A 23733-nucleotide genomic window follows, 5' to 3' on the forward strand; every position below is an offset into this window, starting at 1 on the left:
TATCTAGTTTTTTCTTTATATTTATGTAGGCTATTTACTTTAGTATATTAACCAAGCCATCTTATTGAATTCTTTTACTTATAATGTTTTTCAAATGATTGACAGATTTCTCATATTCTGTACTTTTTTTTTTTAATTCTTTACTAAACTATAATTCTAAAATGTACTACTTTCTTTCATGCCTCTATTTGCTTTCCCCTGCCTGAAATATCAAATATTTCTTCTTTACTCCTCTGAGTTTTTGTTCATTCCCCAAAACTCAGCTCGTATTTCCCATTTGTGAAATATTTCCTAGATTCCTAGGAAAGTTCATTTCTCTTCTTGTGAGCTTCAGCTATGCTATCTGCATACCAGTATAAGAGCGATCATCAAACTTTGCTGTAACTTTGTATGTTATTCCATTTGTGCTACGAAACTTTCAGGGGTAGGAACTGGGTATTATGCATCTTTTCAACCCCACTATTTAGTTGAATTTGCTACCTAATTGTTATAAGACAAATGTTCTTTGAGTAAGAGTGGTCAGTTTCTGCATATAAAAAACTGGAACTTGAAATTTGGGTAATTTTTTTCCTCAGATTTAAAAAAATATTTTAATTTTTGTCAATCTTATAAAAGACAAAGTACAATATATTTCTTTAATTAAGAGCTTCTTTCTTTAGTAAATTAATATCCTGTGAGTCTTCTGTCTTCATGATGCTGAGTGCACAAAGATGCTTGGATTTGTGGGGTCTTCAATTTTGAAAATACTGAGTAGGTGAATGTTACATATTTACTTACAAAGAAACTATTGTGTTTAGTTTTCATTTTTGCCTAGTAAATGGGGAGGAGGAATTAAAATTTATAGTTTTTTAAAAATTCTTATTTTTAGTGAAAAGCAGTAATATTTGTTCTTCTAAAAGTAATTAGCCTTTCTGAAAGGTAAAATTTTACAAAGCTGTAATTTGCAGTGCTCTAAGGGGGAAAAAGGAACTCTGGTGGTGCTGTGGTTAGAGCAGTAGGCTACTAACCAAAATATTGGTGGTTTGAATCCACCACCTGCTCCACAAGAGAAAGATGAGACAGTCTGCCTCCATAGTTACAGCCTTGGAAAGCCTATGGGGCAGTTCTACTCTGTTCCGTAGGGTTGCTGTAAGTCGGAATCAACTTGTTGGCAGTGGGCTTGAGGGAACAAAAACAAAGCCATAAAGCAAAACCATAAAGATATAATTATTTGTAATTATCCTGTATTTATTTTTACATTTCATTTTTTTCCAACCCATCAAATCATTGAACTAGCCCATTGAGGTTTTTTTTTCAAGGTGTTCTCTTTTTCTATTATAAATCAGTTAAAGGACTGTCCTCATAAGTGACATTGAAAACTATTAGGCTAATTATTTGCAACATTTTTCATTGAAGCAAAAATATCATAATTTATGAATAACCATTCACAATTCATTGTTCATTGCTATGTGTGGTGGGAAATACAGCCATCTTCAGAATGCTTCTTTCCTGCAGGAAGTTATAAATGCATGTAGAGAAATAAAACTGGTACCCAGGAAAAAAATTAGAAAAAAATATGTTGCTATATAAAATCAGTTGTATATGCTAAATTCAAAGTAAGGAAAAACTGTTGGTGGATGGGTGGGAGGAAGATGGTTTTGGGGAGGAAGGATGGGTAGGATTTATCTGGATAGAGGAACAGAACATACTACTAGATTAGAAACAGACAGAATGAAAGGTACACAGGTAGGGGGCTATTATAACATATGGGGTATAGATGCTGATCTCCATTCTGTGACATTACAAATTTTTGTAATTTATGTAATCAAAGAAAATGAATCATACTTTTGCTTTGCTAAAGGAGCCCTGGTGGCATAGTGATTAAACCCTCAACTAATAACCAAAATGTCAGTGGTTTGAATGTACCAGCTGGTCTGCAGGAAAAAATGTGTTAGTCTGCTTCTGTAAAGATTTACAGTCTGGGAATCCCTATGGGGCAGTTCTGCTCTGTCCTACAGGGTCACTGTGAGTCCAAATCAAGTTGTCAACAACGGGTTTGCTTTGCTATAATGTACACTTACACTGTTGAACTTAACAGAGACAAATAACATATCTCTTTAAGTCGTAATGTTTCTTTTTATTTCCAGTTAATTTAAGGCATATTCTTGAAAAGGTCTACTTGGAAAAAGGGGAAAGAAAATCCCTTAATTCTACTATCCTTAGTAAACTAACAGTTAATGTTTGGTACCTTCTTTTCAAGATGGTGAAAAATGTATTCTTATCTATTTTTTTGTTTTACAAAATTAGATCCTATTGTAATGTTACTTCGAAAAAATATATTTTATTTTTTCCGTCTTGTTTTCATTTTAGGAGAAAACCAAAAGCCAAGGCACCACCTCCTCCAGCTGAGCCCTCATCCGTTGATGTCTCTTCAGTTGATGATTCTGTAGAATCCTGTGCCTTCACCATGGAACAGAAGGAAAACATGATAGATAAAGACATTGAACTCTCAGTGGTTCTACCTGGGGATGTCATCAAATCGGCTACTGTTCATGGCAGGTATGATGGAGCGAATGGCATTCCAGGAGCTCTTTTTTCTTCTACCATTAAAACCCTATGTGCTATACTTGACTGTATTTTTCTCATCAGGATAGTTCATTCATCACTCAGTTTAGTTGTCTATGTTTTTAAATGCTAAAGTTTTTTCCTACCAATCTTTTAATACCCATCCTATGAATTTTACAATCCCAGTTAAGTGATTACAACTTTATTTTATTCATTTAATAAGTTTTTTTTTTTTTTTTTTTACAAAAGCCTTTCCCAGAAGCAAGGTCATCAGTCATATTGATTTTGTAAATCAAAACAAGCCAGTGACCAGCAAGAAAGCCCTTCCCATTCCTACCCAAATTATTATTTTCATTTTAAGGTGCTGCCTTGAATTTGTAGAAATTACTAACTACTCTTAAAATGTAGTTCTCTTTTGTTGAGCAAAGAAGATAAATCTGTCTGTAAAAGAAGCAGAATTTTTTTTTTTTACTTCATTGAATGAATTGATTTAATAAAAATATACATGAGTTAAATAGAAATGTAAAATCTTCACACTTTAACCCAAGAAGTGAAGAGGTGATTTAGAACACTGGTATTGTTTAATATCTACATAAAAATTGGAAAAATGAGATAAAGCCAAGTGTAATTTTCCATTTCATTCTGAAGTGGAAAATTACATGAATTATATACTTGGTCTTGTTCTACCTTTCACCTTCATTTGACAGTTTGTTATCAGATGTCATGTTTTAGAAATTTGAGTGTTTTGGCCTTAGTACAGTATATGTGTGTGTTTACATGTATAACAAAATAAGTATTTAAAAAATAGTATCATCTGGTTTTGTCTAGAAGAAACTCATTTAAGATAACCTTAATTTTAAGATTTATAATCAAAATTATATATAACTACATATTATTGAAAGTAGATGAGAATAGAAGAGTTTAACTTTAACGAATACATAGTATTATGTATTAAATTCTCATTAAATTTAAGTAAGTGGCATTTTATCATTCATTTTATATTGACAATAATTTTACAGGTCACACATGGAACTCTTTTTATGAGATTGAGAGACCTTCTGACTTTCCTAGTACCCAGGCAATCACCTGGGCTATACCCCTTTTGGGTGAGGAATGCGTCTTATAAGTTAGAGATGGTGGCCATCATCTTCAGTTCTTGAAATAATACCATTCATTACTCTGGCTATAAAATAATAATAATTTTGTAATAATGATTTTTGTAATGAATTGAGCAATTACAAAGTAAGTGGAAAAATCATTGTTTTTCTAGTTTCTCATTGATTATCTTCTTTATTCTGGTCACATATATCAGTACTCAATTTCCCCTATCCATCAACACAATGGGCTCTCTTTAAAATGGTCCCACTATTTAAATCTTAGAGTTCCTGCTTTGTATGCAATATTTGGCTGCTGCTTCTTCTTTTTTCTTTTTCTCAATCTTATAAACCATATATTTTTATTTTTATTTGTGTTTTGCAATTTTGACCATTTTGGAATTGTTTCATTGTGGTAACAGTGAAATATTTGAGAGTTCAAGGTTTTTTTAATGTATATTTAGTGACATTGAATACGCCTATCATGTTATGCAGCCATCACCACTATCCGTTTCTAAATTATTCCACCATCATTAACAGAAACTCTGTCACCCCTAAGCACAGATTCCTCCTGCCCCTCGCCCTCCCACCCTGGTAAACCTAGCTTAATTTAACAAGTTGCCTTCTAGTCAGTTCTGACTCATGGCAACTTCGTGTGTGTTAGAGTCAACCTTTGCTCAGCAGGGTTCTCAAGGACTGACTTTTGGAAACACAACCATTGCCAGGTTGTTCTTCTCTGATACCTCTGGATAGACTCAAAAAACCAAGCTTTCTGGTAGTAGCCACACATATTAACCATTTGTACCACCCAGGACTCTCTTACCCTGGTTGTTGTTATTTTGTGCCGTCGAGTCAGACCCGACTCATAGCAACCCCTCCTTGGGTTGCCGAGGCAATATCACTACGGAAGTAGATTGCCCCATCTTCCTTCAAAGGAGTGGCTGGTGGGTTTGAACTGCCAGCCTTCTCCTTAGCAGTCAAGTGCCTTAGGCACTATGCTACCAGAGCTCCTCTCTTACCCTGGTAGCCACCAGTAAACTTGATCTCTGTGTATTTGTCTGTATCATTAAGTAGGATCATACAATGACTATCCTTTCATACACAATATTTTAAAGGCTGGTGGTTCAAACCCACCAGCCACTCGTTGGAAGGAAGGTTGGGCAATTTACTTCTGTAGTGATACCACCTCGGAAACCCAAGGAGGGGTCACTATGAGTCAGGTCTGACTCAACGGCACATAACAACAACAACAACAACAACAACAACCTTCTAGCCACACTCTCAATCTCTGTCTCATTGAATTTATTTACCATTAATGCTAATCTTAATTATGTCTGCTTTTTAGGTTGCCTCTTTTTCATATGTAATTTGGATTCTGTATCAGTCAGTTCTATTACATCTGTACTTACAAAGACCCTCAACTGTTATTACCCTTTCAACTTTCCAGCATGTTTGTCTCTCTGGTCCCTAAATCTTAGAATTTTCCATCAATCAGCTTTTAATTCTTGGACTGCCAACTGCTGTTGGATTGCCTGCTCTTGATCTATAAAAATATATTACAATGGAATTGTTGTTTGGATTAAATAAGATACCATATGTTGCTAGGGTTAAATGAAATACTATCAGTACATGCCATATGTTGGTCTCCTACATTTTCTGTTGGGAACTACTTCCCCTAACCCTATACACTTTCCACTTTACTCTTGAACCTCAGATTACTCTGACTAAAATACTTCTCTGTTTGTGGTACTACCTTTGATAAAAGACTGCAGGAATAGCAATTCAATACCAAGTTAAGAAAGTTCAAACTACTAAGCTTAGAGATTGAGACACCTTGTTTCCTCTCTGAAATTAAGTAGGCTTTTCATTCACTGCTTCACTTTGTATATCCTAAGCTTCAGCACGTGACCCTTTGCCTTCTACAGATAATCTACTTTTTCTGCCTCCTCACCCCTGTGAAAGTTTGTCTACCTGAACTGCTGTACTCCCCATATTTTCTTTAGCTACCTTGCATAGCTAAAGTGACACTTTTTATATAGAGCCTCCCTGGTCATCCCAGAATCAACTGTCTTTGCTCTCTTCCAAACTCTTAAAACCTTTTATACCACTTATGGTTATTACATATTAGCAGTCAAGTGCTTTAGGCACTATGCCACCAGAGCTCCTGTAGTTCTCATACTCTTGAATAAACCATGACATCTATGATGGCATATTTACTTTTCTTCATAATATTTATTAGGACAGCTGTTTTCAATAGAGTAGGCATTTACTAAATAGTGTAGGCATTTACTAAATAGAGTAGGCATTTGCTAAATTCGGTAAAAGGAAAATTGTCTAAAACCCTTATATGTAGATAGAGGCAGCAACTTAAATGATACACTTTGAATGGGTCCAGTAGCTTTTTCAGCATCTTTTGAATAAAGAGACTTCCTCCAGGTAGGGAGCAAAGCAAGAATACCCAATATGGGAATGCCCCAGACAAATTCTATCGTCTTCCCCCCAACACACACACTTAAATATAGCTCTGTTGTTGTTGTTATGTGCTGTCAAGTCAGACCCGACTCATAGCGACCCCTCCTTGGGTTGCCGAGGCAGTATCACTATGGAAGTAGATTGCTCTGTCTTCCTTCCAAGGAGTGGCTGGTGGGTTTGAACCGCCAGCCTTCTGGTTAGCAGTCAAGTGCCTTAGTCACTATGCTACCAGAGCTCCCAAATTTAGCTTAGGGATGAAAACTTTTTTTTTAAAGTGGACTTTGTTTGATATTAATGTCTTTACTAGAGTTTGGTATAGGGACTTATATCCTAATTGTTTTATCATTTCAGGAATGACTCAATTTTTTATACATTACTCCTCACTTACTGACTGTCTTGTTATGTGACATTTCATGTTTATGACAATAGTAAAAAAAAAAATCTATTCAACTGTTTTGCACATAAATGACACACATCAGGCAGTGCTGAATGCCAAGGTGCTAGGTGAGAGTAACACTGGCTATGATAATTAAGGTTCTGTGTCACCTTGGCTGGACCATGACTCTCAATGGTTTGGCAGTCATGTAAGGATGTAGTTCAGCAGTTTTGTAATAATGTAGCCATCCTCTGTTTTCTCATAATGCTGACTTTTGCATAGCAACTTGGTCTTTGGAATTTTACTATGCTGATAAGTGAGGAGTGAGTGTAGTTAATAGTGTTTATGATTAAGGGTGTTTGTGTGTGATTCTGTGTATCTTAGGAATGTGATTCTGCTGTCTAATTTAGAAATGTGAGACTAGCTATCCTAGGGATATGATTAGGGATATTTTAAGAACGCCACAGTTACTGCTGGCCTATTGTTTAAATTTTATTTTTTTTTAAATAACAAAAATAAATTTTCAAATAGATAATTATATTCTATTTCTGAAAAATGTTACCTACTAAATGTAATAACAAAGGTAACTTAATAACAAAGATAACTTAAATTTCTTCATGGCTATGTTAATATAAAATGTATAGACAGAATATCAACAAAATGATATAAGAATTTGGGAGAGGACTAGGGAAGGTAATTTTTTTTAAAAAATTTAGTTCATAAGTTTTCTTAGATAAAGCAGGGTTCCTATGTCACTCTGAAGGATCCTTAATAAAATTTTTTAGTCCATGTTGTCTTAATATTCCTTATGTATTATATTTATTTTGACATAATTTACATCCATGAACTGTTGTGAAGAATAGTGCCAATATTAGACAGACATAAATATTTAGGAAACATATTTGTGTGCTTCACTGAACTTTTTCAGAAACAGTTTTTTTTTTAAATGTATTCTTGGGGAACATTTTTGAAGAGTCTCTTTTCTGTCTTTTTAAATAACTCATGCAAAGATATGTTCAAAATGTTCCATTTGCCAGAATGTGAGCACATAGTATTATCTTCAGAAGAATACATTTGTTTGTAGATTGATTTCCATCCAAGGGTTTATTCAGATTAGGGAAAACAGTAAAGTTGGAGGTGGTAACAGACTTTATGCTCAAAGGGAGACCGACAGCTTATTATCCTAAATTAGGCTGGTAGCCTTCTACTGGCTTAACATATTTTTTAGTAGAGCTTAGTGATGCTGCCTCTTTATTGGCTAAAAGTCATCCTTTCTCTGCCATCTTGCCATTGTGAGCCTTTTCCTGAATCTCAGGCATTTCTATGTATCCCGATATCATGGATGATTGTAGGGAGAATTAAAATATCTTCATTTACATATAATATCTTTATTTACATATAATATACAATACACTGTAGTATAAATATATATGCCTGTGTGAGTTATGTGTATATAAAATGCTGGTGAAGTAAACTGCCTTTTTCAAAAGATAAAGCAATATTTGCCTCACTAAAAGTGAGCACTAAGGACAAGACTATTAAAGGCAGACTGCCTAGGGGCTGTGCGCCTCAGAAAATGTCAGGCGATACAACAATATATGTGGTATACCTATTCGTATTAGGAAAAGTCAGGTTTTGTGAAAATGAGCTTATAGACCAAACTTACAGATACTGCAGAGAATAGGGAAAATACGTAGATCCATTTGTGTATCCATTTAGGTCCTGGCCTTATGTTTGGATGTCATTCACTTAATAAGTGTTCGTTTCTTCTTCATTTTTTGATCTGTGACACACTTAGAAGCATATTTTTCAATTTTGGCAAGCTGCTAAAAAAATGACATTATCTTCTAGTCCATAGCACTCTGTGGCCATAACCAACACACTTTCTCGCCTAAAAAGGAGAAAAGGAATTAACATCATTTATAACACAGGAGGAGTTTTGTTTCTCTCTTTTATATGTACTCCTCCCATCAATAGGGATGGGGTTTGATTTGTATAGGTCTGAGAATGTCACGAATGAAAACACAAATAAAGAAAGCACAGAACTGGAAGTTAAATGTTTCAGGACATTGTTGGCTCCATCACTAGCAAAGTGATCTCAAACAATTAATCTCACCTCTCTGGACCTTACCTGTAAGTAACCCAGAGACATGCTACATATAATTTGTGGCCTGATTTGCCTATCCAGGTAGGACTAGTTTATAAGAAATTGAGAGGAAGCCCTCAATTTTGACTTAATGCAGGATGGGTCAGATAATGTACTCCAGAGCATTTTACATGGAGAACAGTGCCACCTATTGGAAAAAAGTAGACTATGAAAAATGAGAAGATAATCCTGATATGGATCATTTTTGTTAAAAACAAGCAGTAACACAACAGTATGGATATCAGAAGAATTTCAAATGCTTACATTATACTATGTTTATTGAAAAGTATCAAATTATGACAATTGTGTTATAAATGCATGTATATAATAGACTATTTGACTTTAAAAAATACTGTTAAGAATCAATTCCATGGCATAAAATCATGAAGAACTCTGCAAAAATGCTTAAATTTTGATTTAAATATTTATTTACCAGTAGCTGCTTAAAACAAAAGTTGGAATTTTAACTTAAAAGTTTTTAAATGACAGTGCTGTTGAGTTTTTAATTGGTGAGGCTGAAAACATCTTGTCTAGACTCTTTACAGCACAGAGCTGGGGAGATTGGTGATCTCTCCGGGCTCATTGCCCTTCTGGTTGGGAAAGGGGAAAAAAATACTCACAAATGCTCTCTGTGTGCAGCTTCTGGGAGTGCCACCCTCGCCCCTTTCCTCTTCTGGCATCTGCACCTTATAACAATGACCATTGTTAATTTTAATTAACTTTTTTTGTGTGTATGTATGATTACAAAGTCAGTAATTATACATTGTAGAAAGTTAGAAAATACAGATAACAAATGATAAAATTAAAATGTCATTATTAGGCAGGCAGATTATAGCTGTTGGCATCTTGGTATGAAACCTTTTACACACACACACACACACACACACACCCTCCTTGATATATAACCTTTTACTTACACATACACACAGAATTTTAGGTGCACACATACCATTACTTGCATTGTCTTTTTTTTTTTTTAAACCAACATGATATAGTGTACATGCTGTCTTATAATCTTATTTTTTTGTTTTTGGTCTCTAACTTTCATGTCATTAAAATTCATTATATACTTTGTCTATCTTTGAATTGCCCCAATTGTGAGCGATATATTTGTGATATATGTATGTATGTATGTGTATATAGAGCTCTGGTGATACAGTACCTAAGGCATTTGACTGCTAACAAGGAAGTTGGCAGTTCACACCCACCAGCCACTTCATGGAAGGAAGACAGGGCAATCTACTTCTGTAAAGATTTTGTTGTTGTTGTTATGTGCCCTCGAGTCAGCTGTAAAGATTTACCACCTTGGAAATCCATTGGAGGTCACTATGAGTTGGAATCGACTCAGTGCCAGTGGGTTTGGTTTTGGTATATATGTGTGTGAATTATACACACACACACACATTTAAGGAATGGGTACAAATATGGATCTTTTCCAGTCATTTGGCCAGGTGGTCTTCCAAATTTCTTGGCATAGACAAGTGAATGCCTCCAGCGCAGCATCTGTTTGTTGAAACATTTCAACGGGAATTCCGTCAATTCCTGAAGCCTTGTTCTTTGCCAGTTCTTTCAGTGCGGCTTCAACTTCTTCCTTCAATACCATTGGTTCTAGATCATATGCTACCTCCTGAAATGGATGAACATTGACCAGTTTTTTGGTACAGTGACTCTGTATCCCTTTCATTTTCTTTCAGTGTTTTCTGCATCATTCAATATTTTATCCGTAGACTCTTTTAATATTGCAATTCAAGGCTTAAATATTTCTTCAGTTCTTTCTGCTTGAGAAATGCCAAGTGTGTTCTTCTCTTTTGGTTTTCTAACTCCAGGTCTTTGCACATTTCATTGTAATAATTGACTTTGTCTTCTCAAGCTGCTCTTTGAAATCTTCTGTTCAGCTCTTTTATCTTATCATTTCTTCTATTTGTTTTAGCTTTTCTCCATTTAGGGGCAAGTTCCAGAGTCTCTTCTGACATCCATTTTGGTTTTTTTCTTCCTTTTCTGTCTTTTTAATGACTTCTTGCTTTCTTTATGTATGATATTCTTGATGTCATCCCACAATTAATCTGGTGTTTTTGGTTATTGGTGTTCAGTGCATCAAATCTATTCCTTAGATGGTCTCTAAATTCAGGAGGGATATAATCAAGGTCATATTTTGGTGGTCATGGATTTGTTTTAATTGTCCTCAACTTCAGCTTGAACTTGTATATGAGGAATTGATGGTCTGTTCCACAGTTAGCTCCTTGGCTTGTTTTGGCTGAAAATATTGAGCTTCTCCATTGCCACAATGTTGTGATCTTATTTCTGTGTACTCCATCTTGTGGAGTCCACATGTATAGCTGTCATTTGTGTGATTGCAAAAAGGTATTTGTAATGAATGTCATTGATCTTGCAAAATTCTGTCATGAGATCTCCAGCATGATAGATCTTGCACTGGGCAAATATGCTGCAAAAGGCCTCTTTAAAGTGCTGAAGAGCAAAGATATCTCCTGGAAGACTAAGGTGTGCCTAACCCAAGCCATGGTATTTTCAGTCACCTCATATGCATGTGAGAGCTGAACAGTGAACAAGGAAGACCGTAAAAGAGTTGATGCTTTTGAGTTGTGGTGTTGGTGAAGAATACTGAAAGTATCATGGATTGCCAAAAGCATGAGCAAATCTGTCCTGGAAGAACTGCAGCCAGAATATTCCATGGAAGCGAGAATGGCCAGACTTCAGCTCACCTACTTTGGTCATGTTGTCAGAAGAGACTATTCTCTGGAGAACGATATCATGCTTAGTTAAGTGGAGAGTCAGTGAAGAAAGGGAAGGGCCTCATTGAGATGGATTCACCCACTGGCTGCAACGATGGGCTCAGGTATAGCAAGAATTGTGAGACTGGCACAGGACCTGGCAGTGTTTCGTTTTATTGTACATAGAGTTGCTAAGAGTTGGAGCCAACTCAACAGCACTTAACAGCAGCAACAACATGTTTTTTAAGTGTGTTTGTTTAATATTTATGTTCTCAGATTCAAAATTTTTATCAAAGTAATTAGTTCTGAACATAATAACCAAGAAAAATAACCACATAAAGTTTAGCCTAAAGTCTGAATTTCAAAATAAATAAATTTCATAATAAATAAATTTACTTGTAGCAGTTTCTGTCTTTAATATTTGAAGAACTTCTGTCAGTTTAGTACTGATACCTTATCTGTTTTGATTATTTTCGATTCTTAATTCTGTGAGCTCTCATAGTGTAGTGCCTAAGGCACTTAACTGATAACCAGAAGGCTGGAGGTTCAAACCCACCAGCCACTCCTCAGAAGGAAGGTTGGGCAGTCTACTTCCGTAGTGATACTGCCTCCGAAACCCAAGGAGGGGTCGCTATGAGTTGGATCTGACTCAACGGCACATAACAACAACAACAATTCTCTGTGTTACTTTTTTTTCAGAAAGTTTCCCGTGGCATAAAAAGTATGTCCAATCTTGAAGTGGTTCACTGGATTTCACCCACACATAAAACATTGCTTCATTCCTGAGCTTATTACTGAGCTAGTTGAGTTAGCATAATACCCATTCAACTCAATTTTGAGGATTTATTACAAATGCATAAATACTGGGCCAGATTTAAAGAATCAAAACAAGGAACAATCTTAGTCATGTAAGTTAGCTGCTTATCGAATGCCTGGAATATGTCTGTCCTAATAAGTACTGTCATCATACAAACCCATTTTCCTAGGCCGTAGCCTGTTTGTATTTATTATCCCAGAGTAATTGTTAACTGTGTCCCTTTCACTACCACATGTCCCAGTTCAATAATAAATTAAATAGTCACTCTATTGTAAGTGACTTTGTTTAAACACTTTTAGGTTTTGGAAACTTTCCCAGGCAGTTATTGAACAACTTAATGATCTGAAAGCTCTTTAGTGAACCATGACCTGCATTTTTACCACCTAATTGGATCTTTAAAACACTTAGAAATGGAAATATTGTCTTACATAGCATGTAACATAATTAGACAATATTTTCCCTAAAATGTGGCATGAAATGTAGTGGTCAACAGGGTACTCGAGGATGATTTAGTGATATCATCAAACTATGAAGTAAAAGGGCAGCAGATACCTGGATCCTATTCCAAACCATACATCCCAACCTGAATTTTGATTTGTGGTACCCTGAGGCTAACATGTGGCTGAAGGAATATGGATTAAGAGGAGATTCTAATCCTGAGTGCCCCTTAATTCTATATATGTTCAGCGTCATCTAGTCCAGTCGCCCTTCTAACCTCAAGTTTCTTCCTTCATAAAGCAGAATTGCTTTTGGTGAGATTATAGGTTCAAATAAGATAATAGATATGAAAGCAATATGAAGAATTATGGATGTGAGAAAGCTCATAGTAATGTCTTCAAAGAAATTAAAAAAAAAAAAAAAAAACTCTGCTTTCCTGGAAGTCACTATCTTACAAAAGAAAGATCTGTAAATAATATGCAAAACAGGTTCTAAGTAATAAAATTTTTAAAAATGCAAAGTGATATGGTATCAGAGGAGGAAGAGACTAAAGCTCATTTGAATGAGAAAGGGATGATCAAGTTAAGCCAATCGTTTCCAACCTGCCTTGGGTTTCAGTGGATTTCAGGTGGCCTGCAAACTTGAGTGTGTGTGCACCTGCCTTAACAAACCGGAAGACAAAGCATCCTTCCTGTGGTGATCCCATGGTCAAACTGTTAGCCAACTGCTGTCAGGTATGTCAGCTCAGAATAATTATCTTCCAAACTGAAATTGTTATCTTTGGCAGAAGTAATTTGGCATCCAGATGGATAATTCTCTACCAACTATATTCAAGATGATTTCATTTTGTTGGTGTGCTTTGTGATTAATTAATCCTTGCAGCAGCCCCTCTGGATATAGAACTCATTTAATAGTTAGTGCTCTATTTTCATTGTGTTATGAGTCTTTTATGGGAAAGCTGGGGACAGTCAGGAAATCTTCTAGGTCAGGATCATCTCTTCTGTGCTTTTAGTGCTGAATTCCGAGGCTTCAATTAAATGCTTTATGTGTTCAAACTGGTCGGAGGTGGTTTTGAAAAAGAAGCTAGTCCTAGGGCCTATATCTACCACTTTTTACATACCACTTCTGGATAAGGATGGCATGGCTTGAGACAGAGCATGCTACTACTCAAATTAGTTAACTAAAAAAAATAATAAACCAGAAGCTTTTACACCTAGATGCTTTTTTTCCCCTAAAGTATATAAATTTCCTTTCAACAACTGTGTCTTCTCATGCTTTAGATACTGTTCAACCATCTGTCATACACTGTCTGCTGTGAGTTCATTGATATTGAAGCAGAATTGCCTAAGAGATAAATAATCACTGGTTCTTACAAAATCCTCATTCAACAACATTGACCTCACCATGTGCCAGGCACTGTGTTAAGTCCTGGGACTAAAGATTAACAAGGTGTGGTCCTGCTGGAGAGGAATTCACATCTAGGTATTAATAGAACCCAGACAGTATCTGAAAGTCTGTTACAGATTGAATTGTGTCTTCCAAAAATAGGTGTTGAAGTCCTAACCCCTGTACTTGTAAATATAACCTTGTTTAAAAATTGTGTTTTTCTTTTGTTATGTTAATGATGCTAAACCTGTGTGAGTCCTAATCCTAATCACTTCTAAATGATGTCTTATAAAAGGAGAGCAGACAGAGACGTGGAATCCAGGAATGCCCTGGATTGCAGCCAGATGCCAGAAACTAGGAAAGAGGCCCATGGAAGGAATTAATAGGGCTTTGACCATGATTTGGACTTAGCTTCCAGAACTGTGAGAAAATAAATTTCTGTTTTTTTAAGCCATCCACTTATAATATTTTCTGTTATAAGTAACTTAAGACAAAGCCACTCTGCCCTTTAAGATCTAGATGAGATTGTCCTTAACTCTTACTATACTCCTTGTAAAAAGTTAAATTCCCTTTGTAATATTTTTACAAATTCCAAAGAGTTCTTATACACTTGGGGCCACATCTGACTCTGACTTTATATCTTACCACCTCTGAATTCATATTTTTCAGTGTTTATTTCCTTGATTTAACTTCTTCCAAAGCTACCAGAACCTTAGTGCTAGATTGTGGGTAACCAGGGAGAGGTTAGTAAGCATATGACATGGGAAACAATTTAAGTTTGCATTTTAGGCCTTCCTGTTTGGTTCTTTTGGCAATTTACCACTTTGCATTTCTTGATATCCATACAATCCTGCCCTCTATTTAGTGGCTAACACCTCCTTCTGTCTCTTGTGTCTTCTCACACCTTTGTTCCTTCACTGGCTTTAGAAAGTCTAAAGTATTTCTCCTTACCATGCACAGTAATTCCCCTATATCCAATCTAAGCCCAGGTCCATCAACCCAGGCAAAATTCTTCCAAGTCACAAGTGAACCAAGAACACCTGAGATTAAGTCTGTCCTCAGTCATCCACCCTGTTTGAAGACAGTTGCTATGTGATAAAGGCTATACCAAATGCTATAGAAACATATGAAATGAATGACTGATTCTCCCTGAGATATTCAGAGAAGTTCACAAAGGAAGTCAATTAAAATTTCCCTTTTTGCATTATTCATTACTGTAATAATGTACAATTGTATTCATTAAAGACAAAAACCCCTCAATTTCTGAAATTTGAGATTCTTCCATGGTCTACATTTTTAATGTGTTACTTTTACATTTTGTGGTTTTCTAAAATGTATATAGCATTTTCACAATAAAAGACTTACCCAAAAATGTAAGGTTTTCTATTTAGAATTTCATTTGGAATCAAACTTCAAATTCCTGTTTCCTGAACACAAACAATTCTAGTATAACCACAAGAGAGAAGCTAAATCGATCAGTAGCTCTGCTCCAAGCTGTGAGAGGCAGGCTGGCAGGTACCCTGTGTGACTTGAAATGCAAATTGAGAAGTGTGAATTGGGAAACATGTTTTAGCTGAGGGGGCTCCAGGAATTCAGATGTTTTGCTTTCAGCCTTCTAGTTAAAGGGTTAGACACTTGGAAAGTCCCTTAAGGAGAGTAGTAGTGGTGGTGATAAATAGGGAGTAAAAAGGAAATGAAGCGTTAGTGTTGTCAAAACAGAATGAAATGTGAAAAGAAAAGAAAAAGAATAGAAGAGAATGGGCACAGTGGCCCGAAAACCTTTCTAATTCAGAATTGTGTATCAATGGGGACATTGGTAAGACCTGAAGGACTGAGACACAGTGTTTTGGATGTATCAGCAAGTTAACCTTTGAACTTCAGCAAAATCAAACAGTGAGTTTGGATGAGATGCATAGGAAGTGGGCATTTAGCTACAATTCCTACTGAAGTACCTAGCAGAGTAAAAAAATAGAAAGTGAAGTAGAACGTAGTCCCCTATAACTGAAGCTCGGGAGGAAAAGTTAGAGAATTAAGAGAATGGAGGAAAGTATATTTCCCAGTCCGAATTGCTCACAACATAAATCTTCCGGGAAATGAAAATAGATAGCAGTATCATTGCATAGTAGTTAAGATCATGATTAATACTCAAAAACAGTGATATTTTAGCTTCCATCCTTGACTCTGTTCTTACTAGCTCTGTGACCTTGAGTATGTTGTTATATGCCTCCATTTCTTGTTAGGAAAGTGGGGTTAATAACACTACCTGTGGGGCTTGCTGGCGTACTCTACTTCCACTCTGCCAAAGGGCCAAGGCGGCTGCATTTTCTGACCTCCTCTAACCCCACAAGAGGAAGACAGAATCACCATCAGTAGCCCAAGACCTATTCCTGTGAGGCCAAACATGCTGCCTCCCTCCAGCCCTTTCACCAACCATTCCTCCCACAGCACCTACCACCTCTCTACTGCATTCAATAATTCATTGCAATGGCCACACAGAACTCACAGATTATGGGGTTTATTAGGGAAGCACCAAGCTACAATTCAAGTTCAGGAACAATGCTCAGTTTCTCTGAGCCTGCTGTCTCTCAGCCAACAGTCTCTCTCCCAGCTGTGCATGTCTCTCGGTGTCTCTCAGCAATGTGTGTCTCCCAGCATCTCTCTCTTAGCACTGTGTGTCTCTCAGGAGTATATTTCTCTCAGCAGCACATCTTTCTCAGCCAGCAGTCAGAGAGACTTCTTCTGCCTCTAGGAGGCCTCCTTTTGAGCCTGGTAGAGTGGCCAAACTAACCAGTCATAACATCAGAATTCTAAGCATCTGAGAGAGAGCGAACTTCCCAGAACATTGCTTTGTGCCACTCTCAACAGAAATACCCCAGGTGGATAACTTTAACAATTAGGAGCTCCTCAGTTGCTCACAGCAAATTCCACCACAGAAGTCATTACAAAGACCTATAGCTAGAAAAGCCATACCAGGTAATTTACTATACCGCACACTCGCTGTTGCAACTCTTGGTGATCGTATTAGTCATATTGATGTTGCTTCTTGTAACCTAACTTCTCCACCCATCTTTGACTTCCTCCATGGCCTGTCCTCTCTACCACCTCAATCACCCACCCTGTTGGTGGGTATTTTAGATCCAGACCTGATCATGATCTAAATTACAACTATTCCATAATCCCAGTTTCAAACATCCCCTTTCTGACTACCGTGCTCTTTCTAGTTTACTCTGTCTTCTACCCTAACACTAAGAATTATTCATCCCCACTGAGCATTACAATTCCACTAATCCTGTCTACTCTATACTATCCCTCACTTCCCATTTCCTTGTCTAGCTTAGAGTTTTATAGTCTGTCATTATATTCTTTCTTTTGATATCTCATGCATTTATTCTTGTCTGGTAACCCTGGTTAATCTAAGTTTCTGCCTAATCTGTTCTGCCCTATAGGGTCATTATGAGTCAGAATCAACTCTATGGCAATTGTCTTGATATTTTTTCATATGTCTTCACTAGCAAAATGAATGTGGCTACAGAAAAACCCAACCAGAGTAACTAATTTTACTTTAAATTCATGATCATGATCACAAACCAAGTTGGTTCATCAGTGCTAATGGACAGTTCTACTCCATTCACTCTCTTGCTCTATTTTTTCCACTCTCTTCAGACCTCTAAAACTTCCTTTCCTATGCCTAATTTCAGTTGATAACTTTGCTTTCTATTTCAATGAGAAAGAAATAGACACAATTGTAGTAGATTTTTCCCTTTGTTTCCACTACCATGTGTATCCTCTACAAACATCTGTGATCATACATTCTGCTTTCCTTTCTATTTATAAGGATGAGTGTTTCATTTTCCTACCTAAAGTTCAACCTTCCTACTTGTGAAATAAGTCCCATTCCCTCCTGCCTGCTTGAGGCCATGATTCTTGCAATCACTCTTTCTCTCTCTTTTAAATCATCAGTTCTTTATTTTTCTACTGAATAATTCTCATCAACACATAATCATATTTTAATTATTCCATCTGAAAAATAAATAAAATGCCAGTATCCCTTGACTTCATACTCTTTCTTTCTATGCTCTGGCTTTTTTAGAGTAAAATTCTTGAGGGGAAAACAACAAAAAAACTTGAAAGAGTTGTCATTTTCTGTTTCCAAATTCTGCCTTTGTCTCCTCTTTTTCTTATTCAGTAAGCTTTTGCCACCGATAGTCCTTCATGGAAATTGTTCTTGTTGAGGGTATTAGTAGTGCTTATAGTTCTAAATCCCTAGTCAATTCTCTGGCTTCCTCATATACTTGACCTGCCAACATCATTTAACTCAGCTGGTCCTTGATGCCCATCTACCACTCTCTCCAGGTTTTCTTCAGGTCTCCTTTGCTGTGTCTTCCTCTTCTGACGTCTAAATGTTGGGTACTTCAGGACTCAGTCATTAGATGATAGATGATATCTCTTCCCTCTATACACTTACTCCCTAGATATCTTATCTATCCTCTGGGCTTTAAATACCATCTATGTTTTTGAGCCATGGGCATTTTGAATAGCTTGAGGATTCCTTGACAGAATAATGGTTTTAAATACATAAAATACACAGGATTTTAAAGAAAATCAATTTTGATATTGAAATACAGTGATCAAAGCATATGTGCTTTTTAGTGCATTAAATAAAATCTCATGGTTGCTCTAATAATAACTACTCAAAATATTGATAAACATGAATAAGATACCTGCAAAAATGGTAATGTGATGCAAAAAAAATATGCAATTTATCTGGTTGACAAATACACGCACACACACACACACACACACACAAACCAAATCCACTGCCTTCAAGTCCATTCCGACTCATGCTACCCTATGTACTGCTAGCATTTGAAGAACAACTCAGAGGTATGTGAAATGAAGATCAGTCCTCTGCCCCCATTATCACTCTGATTTCATGCTTTGTGTTTTCATCTTAGCCAACTGGCCTTTTTGTTTTTCTTTACACATTCATAGCACACTCCTTCTTCAGTCTTTGCGTGTGTTAATTCTGTCTGGAATGCTCTTTCCTGAGATATACCATCCCCTTCTGGTCTCTAATTCTAATGACATCTTTTGTTGTTTTAGCTGCATTCTGTTGTTAGGTGCTAAATTTGGTTCTGACTTGTAGCAACCCTACATACAACGGAATGAAACACTGCCTGGCCCTGCAGCATCCTTACAGTCATTGCTATGCTTGAGCCCATTGTGATAGCCACTGTGTCAATCCATCTCATTAAGGGTCTTCCTGTTTTTTCACTGACCTTTTCTTTTTCCAAGTATGATGTCCTTTAGGGACAGGTCCTATGTGATGACATGTCAAATTATATGAGACAAAGTCTCACCATCCTCGCTCCCAAAGAACATTCCAGGTGTACTTCTTCCTATACAAATTTGTTCATTCTTTTGGCAGTCCATGGTATATTCAATATTCGTTGCCAACACCATAATTCAAATGCATCACTTCTTTGGTTTTCATTATTTGTTGTCCAGCTTTTACATGTATATGAGGTGATTGACGATACCATGGCTTGGGTCAGGCTCCCCTTAGTCTTCAAAGTGACATCTTTACTTGTGAACACTTTTAAGAGGTCTTTTACAGCAGACATACCCAGTGCACTATGTCATTTGATTTTTTGACTGCTGCTTCCATGGGCGTTGATTGTGCATTCAAGTAAAGCGAAGTCCTTCACAACTTCAATCTTTTCTCCATTTTTCATGATGTTGCTTATTGGTCCAGTGGTAAAGATTTCTGTTTTCTTTATGTTGAGGTATAATCCATACTGAAGGCTTTAATGTTCAGCCCTCTTCACTTTCATCAAGGAAGGCTGTGTCATCTGCATATTACAGGTCATTAATAAGCCTTCCTCCAATCCTGCTACCACACTTTTCTTCTTGTAGTCCAGCTTCTGAGATTATTTGTTCAGCATACACATTAAATAAGTATAATGAAAGGATACAACCCTGACACACACCTTTCCTGGTTTTAAACCAGGCAGTATCTCCTTGTTCTATTTGAAGGATTACCTGTTGGTCTATTTACTACTTCACTGTGAAAACCATTAAGCATTCTAGAATTCCCATTCTTTCTAGTGTTACCCATAATTAATGATCCACACAGATGAATACTTCTGCATAGTCGATAAAACACAGGTACACATCTTTCTGCTATTCTCTGCTTTCTGCTAAAATCCATCTGACATCAGCAGTGATATCTCTCATTCCACATCCTCTGCAGAATCTGGCTTGAATTTCTGGCCATTCCCTCTTGATGTACTGCTGGAACTGTTTTTGAATTATCTTCAGCCAAATTTTAATGTAATAGTGTAATAATGATATTATTCAGCAATTTCCACATTCTGTTGGATCACCTTTCTTTGGAATGTGCACAGTATGGATTTTTCCATTTGCTTGCCCAGGTAAGTGTCTTCCAAAGTTCTTGGCACAACAAGTGAGTGCTCTCAGTGTTGCGTATGTTAGTTAGAACATCTCAATTGGCTTTTCTTCAATTCCTGGAATCTTGTTTTTGCCAAGGGAGCTGTTGGCATAGTGCTTAAGGCATTTGACAGCTAACCAGAAGGCTGGAGTTTCAAACTCACCAGCCACTCCTCTGTAGGAAGACTGGGCAATCTACTTCCATAGAGATATCACCTCAGACACCCAGGAAGGGGTCACTGTGAGTCAAATTGACTTGATGGCAGTGAGTGAGTTTGTTTATGCCATTGCCTTCAGTACAGCTTGGACTGTTTCCTTCAACACTATTGGTTCTTGGTCATATGCTACCTCCTGAAATAGATGAATATTGACCAATTCTTTTGGGTACAGTGAATCTGTGTACTCCTTCAATCTTCCTTTGATGCTTCCTATGCCGTTCAATATTTTGCCTACAGAATCCTTCAAAACTGAAACTTGTGGCTTGAATTTTTTTCTTTCAGTTCTTTCAGCTTGAAAAATGATGAGCATGTTCTTCTCTTTTGGATTCCTAACTCCAGGTCTTTGCGTATTTCATTATAATAGTTTGTCTTCTCAAGCTGCCTTTTGAAATCTTCTGTGCATCTCTTTTACTTCTTTTTTTCCATTCACTTTCACTACTCTCCATTCAAGAGCAACTTCTGGGTCTCTTCTGACATCTATGAGCCAGAAGGAACTCATTTTACCATACCATGTCAGACAGTGTCCCACTACTATTTGTAAGGTTTTCACTGGCCCGTTTTTTCAGTAGCAGATCACTAGCTCTTTCTTTCTAGTCTGTCTTAGTCTGGAAGTTCCACTGATACCTACCCACTGTGGCTGGATACCCTGCTAGTATTTGAAATACTCATGACATAGCTTCCAGCAACACAGCAACATGCAAGCCACCACCTTATCACAAATTGACAGACCAGTGATAGAAGACCATCTTTTACTTAGGACATTTCCTAACCCCCTTCCTTATCTTCTTTTCATCATAGCACTTAATCACCATCAACAAACTATGTATTTTATTGGCTTATTTGTTCTCTTTTCTCCACATAAGTGCTTCTCAAACTGCAGCATGGATCAAAATCAGCTGCAGGGTTTGTAAAATCACAGGTTGCTGAGTCCTATCATCCAACTTTCTGATTCAATTATCTCTACTGAGGCTTGAGGATTTGCATTTGTATGAAGTTTCCAGGAGATGCTGCTGCTGCTGCTGCTGCTAATAAGTGACTTACATCTTGAGAACTAATGCATTGCAACTCTGTTCAATACAATTGTCACTCACCACATTTGGCTATTTAATTTGAGTTTAAATTAGTTAAAATTAAATGAATTTAAAAATTCCCTTTAGTAGTCCACTAGCTCAGTGTATCTCAAGTACTCAACAGCCACACGTTGGCTACCATATTGAGCAGCACCAATATAGAACATTAAGTCATTGCAGAAAACTCTATTGAACAGCCCTGCTCTAGTGTACATAAGATAAATAGAAGTGGATTTGTTTTTCCCCACAGTTACATCTCATGTTTATAAATTCAGTTCACCTAGAGCTTTCTTTAGTGTAAAGATTAAGGTAGATACACAGTTATTATTTTTATTCAGATAGGTAGTCAGTTTTCCCAATACTATTTCATCAGTCTATGTGTCTGTCATCATACCAATACCAGACAGTTTTGACTAATGTGGCTGTATAGTACGTTTTGAGATCTGGGACTGTGAGACCACCTACTTTGTTCTTCTTCTTCAATAGTGCTTTGATTATCTGAGGTCTCTTTCCTTTCCATATAAAGTTAATGATTGGTTTTTCCATATTTTTGAAGAATGTTGTTGGGATATGGATTGAGATTACATTGAATGTATAGATTGCTTTGGGTAGAATTGACATTTTCACAGTGTTCAATCTTCCTATCCATGAGCATGGTATGTTCTTCTATTTTGTAGTTCTCTTTTGGTTTCTTGAAGTAGTCTTTTGTAAGAAAACAAAACTGACTTCTACAATTACAGAATAAGAAAATTAAATTGTAAAGAAGTTCTGTAAGTTTTAGTTGCCTTTCAAAGTGGCTTTTTATTGGAAAATATTTAGGCATTATTGAGTTTAAAGATCATGATATAGGTCTAGTCAGCATGCTGTTTTTTTGCTGTAAAATCTGGCATAATTTATAGATGACCAAATTGGTTGAAAGAATAGGCCATTGTTATAATACTTTTGACCTGTTATTTACCCCATTTATTAGACATAGTACATTATAGATAGAAATTAAATAATCCATTAAGAAATATCAAAAGGAAGGATTAAAAAAGGAGAGAGAGTTTTAGATTGTTCTTACATTTTAGAAATAGAAAAAAAAAAAAGCTTTTCCCTTAAATGTGTGTATGTGTGTACACAGGAAGATGAAACATTATGGCACAAAACAAAACAAAAAACTCCACAAACTCACTGCCATCAAGTCGATTCTGGCACATAGTGACCCTGTAGGACAGAGTAGAACTGCCCCAGAAGGTTTCCAAAGCTATAATCTTATGAAGCAGACAGCCTCATCTTCCTCCTGAAGAGTGGCTGGTGGTTCAAACCACCAATTTTTGGGTTAGCAGCCAAGTGCTTAACCACTGTGCCACCAGCACTCCTCTGATGGCACAAAAATAGAGATCAGTGTGTGTGGGGGAACCCAAAACTTTAATGACTTTTTTTTTTTTTTTTTTTTTTACTTGTTAACTTTTATTGTGTATACCTGGCAGATTCTAAAGAACCATAGATTTAAGAAGTAAAATATGTTCAAAATGTAATCTTTAGTGTTTTCACATTTATTACTTGGCAAATTTATATAGAGAAAGAGAAACATGACCATCTGCTCATGTCACCAGTTACTCATAGACAACAGTGGACAGCTGTCCATTTGGTTGGCAATAAAATTTTGCTCTCTTTTTTGGCTTAATTACATTGTATTTGCTTAGACATTACCTAATCCTTTTCAACTTTATTTACCATCAGAGAAAGAAAATATCATTTCCAATACTAGAATTTATTTGTAGTATGTATTTGCTCATCTAGAATACCATTATTACCAGAAAATAAACTTCAGTAAGACCAGTATGCTAGTCTTTCTCCCTGGATGAACCTTGAAATGCATCTTCCAAAGTCACAATTTGCAAGGAAAAATTGTAGACAAAGTTGTGTGTGGACAGCCTTTGTAGCTTAAGAGAAGGACATAAGAGCCCTAAATATTATTGTATGTCTAATAGAGCCATAGAGGAATATT

At 36.5% G+C, this 23733-nt stretch overlaps 1 protein-coding gene across 1 annotated transcript in view; it reads left to right on the forward strand.

Moving 5' to 3' along the window:
* Positions 1-2356: 2356 nt before the first annotated feature.
* COBLL1 (cordon-bleu WH2 repeat protein like 1) overlaps positions 2357-23733 on the forward strand; it is a 95230-nt gene continuing 73853 nt past the window's right edge. Inside the window, 1 exon segment of the mRNA XM_042780359.1 lies at positions 2357-2538. Coding sequence (XP_042636293.1) covers positions 2447-2538 — 92 coding nt within the window. The 5' untranslated portion in view covers positions 2357-2446.

Source organism: Orycteropus afer, unplaced genomic scaffold (genome assembly GCF_000298275.1).
Source record: "Orycteropus afer afer isolate SDZICR_OR568_19922 unplaced genomic scaffold, OryAfe1.0 scaffold00001, whole genome shotgun sequence".
Classification (NCBI taxonomy): Eukaryota; Metazoa; Chordata; class Mammalia; order Tubulidentata; family Orycteropodidae; genus Orycteropus; species Orycteropus afer.